Consider the following 7,488-nt stretch of genomic DNA (forward strand, 5'->3'; position numbering starts at 1 on the left):
AAAGCACAAATTAAAGTGAAGGGGGTCCCTCCTAATAACCAAAAAATCCAAGCGCCTTGACTTCTTTGCCCAAACCATCCAATCACTTTTGACCCCACTCTTACCTATGCCATTGCTAACCCCCTCTAAAGGTGTGTTCATAGTTTGAGATCGAGATTTGGAGTCCTATCAAACACACTCTATGAGGTTTTTTTTTTTCAGGTTTAAAGACCAGCAACGGACTACTTTTAGACTAAGAACATTGAATCCGAAATACAATTGGCGGTGCTACCTGGAAAAGCATAAGAGTAAAATCACAAGGGAAAATTCATTTTTTAAAAATCCTATTCCAGCTATATGCGACAATATTTCACCATCATCCTTGACAGTCGATTTCCTGAACAGTTTTAGCTGCCTTGTGCTTGGTGGGGGCGTTTTTAGATAATGGAAAACAACAGCACATCACTTGTTACATAGAGAAGAGAATATGAAAATTTCTACACAACAGGTGGTTCCTAAGCTAATGATTGTCTCCCTAGTTTTTGATACTCAAAACAAAAATCATTACTGCAAGAATCGTTTGTCAAGACAGATGCTATCCTCATTATTTTTGCACACACTTGTGTTTTGCAGTTACATTCTTTGTTCTTCTGCTAAAGAGACCATAACATCAAACAGTTCGATCAGTGATGGTGAAGGAGATAGCCTGGTTTCGCCAGGAAAAAGGTTTGAACTTGGATTTTTTACTCCTAATGGAAGCTCCAACACCAGGAGATACTTGGGGATATGGTATTATGGCTCAAACCCGCAAACGGTCGTATGGGTTGCCAATAGAGACAAGCCACTTTTAGATGATAGTGGAGTCTTTGTTGTTGGAGAAGATGGCAACCTCAAGATGCTGGATGGAAATGGGGAATCTTTCTGGTCAACGAATCTTAAAGCAGTGCCTTCTGGATATACAAAAGCCAAACTGACAGATACTGGGAACCTGGTGCTGTTCAATGAAGAACAAGAAAGCCACTCAGAAAGCATTATATGGGAGAGTTTTCATAATCCCACTGATACATTTCTTCCAGGGATGAGAATGGATGAAAATATGGTACTAACTTCTTGGAAAAGTTTTGATGATCCAGCTCCAGGGAATTTCACATTTCAGATAGACCAAGAAAGAGTAAACCAGTTCATTATTTGGAAAAGAACAACAAGGTATTGGAAAAGTGGTGTTTCTGGTAAATTCATTGGCCCTGATGGGATGCCTTCAGCCATGCCATCAGCAATTTCTTTCTTTTTGTCAAATTTTACCACCGTTGTACTCCACAACGAGTCCATGCCACATCTTACCTCCTCATTATACAGCGACACAAGGATGACTATCAGTTTCTCCGGTCAAATTCAGTATTTCAAGTGGGATTCTGGGAAGATCTGGTCCTTGATTTGGGCTGAGCCTAGAGATAAATGCAGTATCTACAATGCATGTGGAAATTTCGGTAGCTGCAACAGTAACAATGACTTGATGTGTAAATGTCTGCCTGGCTTTGCACCTAGCTCCCCTGCAAATTGGAATAACCAGGATTATTCTGATGGATGCACTAGGAACTCGAGAATCTGCGACAAGAAGGCTAAGATCGATACGTTCTTGAGTTTGAATATGATGGAAGTGGGGAATCCAGACTCTCAGTTTAATGCTAAGGGTGAAATGGAATGCAAATTTGAGTGCCTTAGCAACTGTCAGTGCCAGGCGTTTTCCTATGAAGAACCTGATAATATGCAACAAGGTGGTAGCCGCATTGCTGCATGCTGGATTTGGTTGGAAGATCTCAACAATATCCAGGAAGAGTACGAAGGTGGCCGTAACCTTAATGTCCGGTTACCCGTTTCTGATGTAGGTACAATTCTTTTCCTTCTCAAATTCGCTTGAATTCATAATCCTTGATAAGTTAATGGTACATTTTGCTTTATGACTATCCCCTTTCTATGTTAGATGCAATATATAGATTTATGAGAAGCCTCTAAGGTCATACTCAACATTGTGTGAAACTATAATCCTTGAGAAAACATGCAGATAAAATTTGAAGTCGTTTTATGTTTGCAGAATCAACCAGAAGAAGTTGTGAGACTTGTGGCACAAACCTGATTCCATATCCACTTAGCACTGGACCAAAATGTGGTGACGCCATGTACCTCAATTTTCACTGCAACTTCTCTTCAGGGGAAGTTACCTTTGATGTTCCTAGTGGCACTTATAGGGTCACAAGCATAAGTCCAGAAACACGAAAATTCATCATTCAAACCAACGATGCAAACGATTGTAAGGCTGGAAATTCAGGTGATGATTTCTTTCGGTTCAAGCAGCCATCACCATTTCATGTTACTAGCAGATGTAATGCAGATGAAGTAGAGATAGGTTGGGATCCTCCATTGGAACCAACCTGCTCTTCACCTACAGATTGCAAAGATTGGCCAAATTCAACTTGTAATGTAACAAGCAATGGAAAGAAAAGGTGCCTCTGCAATACAAACTTCCGATGGGATAACTTGAGTGTGAATTGCTCTGAAGGTAGAATAACATCATTTTTTTCAGTATGTCCTCAAATAGTTCAAAACTTAAAAGGGTCCTTCACTTTTCCTGCAGATAATGGCTATGGACAAAAGAAATACAAGTCTTCAACCAGAAAGATCGCTTTGTCTCTAACTCTGGTAATAGCTTGCATTAGCGCAATCGTTATAACCATTGTGTCAAGCGCCATTGGTTATGTTTACTTGAAGAGAAGAAAACAGGTCGAGGGAGAAGGTAACTAGCAACCCAATTTTCTTGTCTTTTGTTTCAGAACTTGAATTACAATTTTTTTAATGGCTATTCTATATGGTTAAAAGGGGTAATGTTTATTTGAAATTCAGGGATATGGGGAAACATTCAAAGAAAATCTGCACTTCACTTATATGGCAGCGCCAGTGAGAGACATGTCAAAGACCTGATCGATTCAGGGCGGTTTAAAGAAGATGATACAGACGGAATAGAGGTGCCATTTTTTCATTTAGAAAGTATTCTTTCTGCAACAAGAAACTTCTCAAACGCAAACAAGCTGGGGCAAGGGGGATTCGGACCAGTTTACAAGGTAATAGATTCTTATTCTACTACTGTTTAAATTTCATCATCTAGTTTTGTTTGGTTATAAAGGAATGCGTGAAACTGGAACCTATTACCAGGGTAAGTTCCCCGGAGGGCAAGAGATTGCTGTAAAGAGGCTCTCAAGTGGTTCAGGGCAAGGCTTAGAGGAATTCAAAAATGAGGTGGTCTTGATTGCAAGACTTCAACATAGGAATCTCGTTAGACTATTAGGCTATTGTGTTGCAGGAGATGAAAAGATGCTACTCTATGAGTATATGCCTAACAAAAGCTTAGACTCCTTCATATTTGGTGAGTCAAATGTGTATTTATCGAATATTATATATGTATTCACAGAAACTAAGCAGTCACTAAAGATATGTTCTTCAATGGAAATGACATACCTTAACAAGATCGGAAGCTATGCGTTCTACTCGATTGGGATATGCGATACCGTATAATATTGGGAATTGCTCGAGGCCTTCTATATCTCCACCAAGATTCAAGGCTGAGGATAATTCACAGAGATCTAAAAACAAGCAACATTCTACTAGATGAGGAGATGAATCCAAAAATTTCCGATTTCGGGATGGCAAGGATTTTTGGTGGCAAAGAAACTTCTGCAAACACAAATAGAGTAGTTGGAACTTAGTAAGCTTTGCCTTTACTTGACTCCTATTGTACAATCATATTGGTTTATAGTCTCTTACCTTTTGATGTTGCAGTGGATATATGTCGCCTGAGTATGCACTAGATGGCCTTTTCTCATTCAAATCAGATGTATTTAGCTTCGGTGTTGTCGTAATTGAGATCATCAGCGGGAAGAGGAACACCGGATTTTATCAGCCTGAACAGTCATTGAGCCTTCTAGGTTATGTAAGTTATTTATGTTCTATTTCACTCACCCTCCTACAATATTTGATCTTATTCTCTACTTACTTTCATCTTTGCATATTGTACAACTCTTCCCAGGCATGGCATATGTGGAAAACAGACAAGGCAATGAATTTACTGGACCAGACACTGCGTGAGAGTTGCAAAGCAGACGAGCTGCTAAAGTGTCTAAACGTAGGACTGTTGTGCGTACAAGAAGACCCTGGTGATCGTCCCACCATGTCACAGGTAGTATTCATGCTTGGCAGCGAGAATGCATCGCTTCCGGCACCAAAACAACCGGCATTCGTAGTCAGGCGATGCCCTTCTAGCAAAGCTTCTTCATCTAGCAAACCAGAGACATTTTCCCAAAATGAGCTAACCGTTACCTTGGAACATGGTAGGTAGTTCTCAAGAAGCCACTTGAAGAATCAAATTTTATTTATTTCTAGTTTTATATCATTTAATAATTCGTACCGCCCTTGATTTTGCAATTGCTATGTTTAAGAATTAAATGTAAGTACTTAATTTTTTTTTATCAGTTCCAGATATCAAATATGCTGTCAACCAAACATTTGTATCTGTGATTGTCTGCTGAAGCCTGTCTAATTCAAATCGTATTCTGGGCCTGACTAAAGTGTTTGGGTGGTCTTAATAGCAAATCCATACTCTTATGGGTACATACACAGTGCACCCTAAACGATTAAATTTCCAAATTGCAGCGTGGAGAGATTGAGTTTATTGCTACGATGGTAAAGGATTAAATCGAGTAAAAAAATTTAAATTACTTTATTTAACGAGTCAATATTATTTAGTTTGAAAATCTTTTGTATTAATGAAATAAAATTCGACTAAATTGATTTAAATAAATTTGATTAAGTTAAATTAAAAAAAGTTAAATAGGTCAAATTAAAATTTTATTGTTAGTATTATTAAATTATAAGCTGAAGTACATAAATTTAAAATCATATATATTTAATGATTTATTTGTTTAAATCCTAAAATTTATCAATTTGAAAAAATAAATAAATATTTGAAAATTAAAATTTTTTTTATAGATTCTTTAAAGAAAATCTTGAATATTATATATTTTAATTTTTAAAGATTATTTTGAATTGTTTTATATGTTTTATGAAATGAACTCAAGAGGTATTCCATCAATTTGTTAATTGATTTTTTGGTTACATCTAATTACAAAAATTCAACTTGATTCAAATTCAATAAATCAAATCACTTATTTAAAAATAACAATTCGATTTGATTAATTTAAAATTCGATCTTACTTGCTGGGGTTGTCCAAAATTTAAAATTGAAATTAAAGTATGAACAAAAAAATTGATAACCAAAGTGTTATGCCCCACATTTTACATAGTTTATTCCGTTAAATATGTACACTAATTACTTAGCCGATAATTGGAAGTAAGTTTAATAAAGGTGGTGATGTTGAAGCCAAGAATCATCTGATTACTCTCTTCTGTTTTGGAGATTATTATTGTTGACATAATACAAATGTTGGTTTGAAAAAGATGATGGAATTGGTGGAAAATATTAAGGAGGGGTGATGTATAGTGAAAATGGAACATCTTATCTTATTCACTTTGACTTTGCAATTGTTTAGCTCCATCATTCTATCCAAAATTTTATTAGTCCACCAAAATGTAATATTTGTTTTGCATCTCATACATTCATTCACGTATTTTTTTTTATTAAAATTGGAGTATTTAATTAAATTTCTTTCAACATTTTTAACATTTTGTTGAGTTGAAAATGTGAAGACTTTCAATGTAATCTATTTTTGTTATTGAAGAAATTTGTTTTTCATAGAAGACTATGTTAACATCATTTCAGCAATTCCAGTCCTTAACGATAAATTTGTTTTATTAGATATTCACATTGACTTTAAGTAAATTACTTTATGCTTATTTAAGGGTAGGCTAATTCTAAATTTAATAGAAGATCAACAGGGGCGAAGCCAGAAAAAAATTTTTGGGGGGGCCGAAGGAAATTTTAATTTTTTATAGTCTATATATTTATAATTTTTAAAGGATTAAATTGAATTTTTATAATTTTAGGGGGGCCAAAGTGGAATTTTACCTTTACAAATTTAAAATTTTAAAAAAATCTAAAGGGCCTAAATGAAAATTTTCCATTTTAGGGGGGGCCGGGGCCCATGCCTGCCCCCTTGGTTTCGCCCCTGGAGATCAATGGAACACTTATTCTATTCATGTTAGAAACTTCAAAGTGCAAAATCATTGTACAAAAGTTATTATTATTCAATTCACAACTACGCTTTCAAGGGGAAAGTTTGAGTCAAGAGAGTGATCTAGATTGAGTATAGGAGTGATGTTGCAATTTGGTAAGTAACTTGGACTTAAATCATGTCTTGCACTTGTTAATTTGTAGTAGATTACTCTTTGAGCCATACCCCATAAATGTAGGAAGTTTCCAAACTATATAATCAAAATTTTGTGTCATCCATATTTTATTATTGTTAGTAACTTTGTCCGGTTGCAACTAAACAAAAATCTAAAAGGGAAATTCAACGAATTCTCAATTGATATCAAAGTTAGACACTTGACGCATTAAGTGGAGATTTTGTCATTGATTTGCTATTGAGATGGATCATCAGTCTCGAGACCCCCTATGTTAGATGGCATGAGTTGTGCCTACTAGAAGGCAAGGATGAAAGGAGTTTATTAAGTCCATGGATGAGAGAGTCTCCAAGGATATTGCATTGCAAATTGCAACCCTACTTACACAAAATTTCAATAGAACATTTAAAAAAGTTAACCAAGATAAATAGAAGATTTGATGCAAAATGAAATCTTATCAACGCAAAGGGTAAGGAGTTGTGATCAACAAGGACACACCCAAAGAGAAAAAGAAGGGGATACAATACCATGGGTGTCAAGGTTTTTGCCATATTCAAGCTCATTGTGTCAATACATTGAAGAAAAAGAAGTCACTTTGTGTTACTTAAAGTGATAAAGATTCTTTAAGTTGCTCAGAAGAAGATGAGCATCTTAGCAACTATGCTATCTTTACCTCTCAAGTTGTTCTATTAGATGCAATTGACTCAAATTTTGTTAGTGCGAGTTACAAGGGTCAAATGCAACTCTAGTTGCAACTTAGCTTTCATCTAACATGTCAATATAATTTACTATAATTGATTGACATATTTTGATAAAAGAATATTAGATATTTAAATTGAACTTCTTTGAGGACTTTTTGCAACGTATTGCCAAGTTGAAAGCGTGGAACAAAATAAGTAAAACAAAAGACTTTCAATGAGATCTACTTTTGTTATTGATGAATTTTTTTTATATAAGACTACATCAAGATAATCTCGGCAATTTCCGTTCTTATTGAAGAACATATTAAAAGCTATTTTTAAATAGATAAAAATTCACATTGATTATAATTAAGCATGTCAATTTATGCTTATTTAAATGCAGGTTTGTTTTAGTTTTAGTAGGAGATCAAGAGATTACTTATTATGTTCACTTTAGGAACTTATTAGTGCAATTTTA

The 7,488-nt window shown here is 35.2% G+C and overlaps 1 protein-coding gene across 1 annotated transcript; it reads left to right on the plus strand.

Annotated features, from left to right (window-relative positions):
- The first annotated feature begins 210 nt into the window (after positions 1–210).
- On the plus strand, positions 211–4,633 carry LOC107886818 (G-type lectin S-receptor-like serine/threonine-protein kinase At4g03230). Its single transcript, XM_016810899.2, has 8 exons — positions 211–1,865; positions 2,072–2,536; positions 2,612–2,770; positions 2,878–3,095; positions 3,187–3,397; positions 3,499–3,736; positions 3,811–3,961; positions 4,058–4,633. Exons 1-8 carry the CDS (start codon positions 467–469, stop codon positions 4,364–4,366), a joined length of 3,150 nt encoding a protein of 1,049 aa, XP_016666388.1. The 5' UTR covers positions 211–466; the 3' UTR covers positions 4,367–4,633.
- Positions 4,634–7,488: the final 2,855 nt, after the last annotated feature.

Source organism: Gossypium hirsutum, chromosome A03, assembly GCF_007990345.1.
Source record: "Gossypium hirsutum isolate 1008001.06 chromosome A03, Gossypium_hirsutum_v2.1, whole genome shotgun sequence".
NCBI lineage: Eukaryota > Viridiplantae > Streptophyta > Magnoliopsida > Malvales > Malvaceae > Gossypium > Gossypium hirsutum.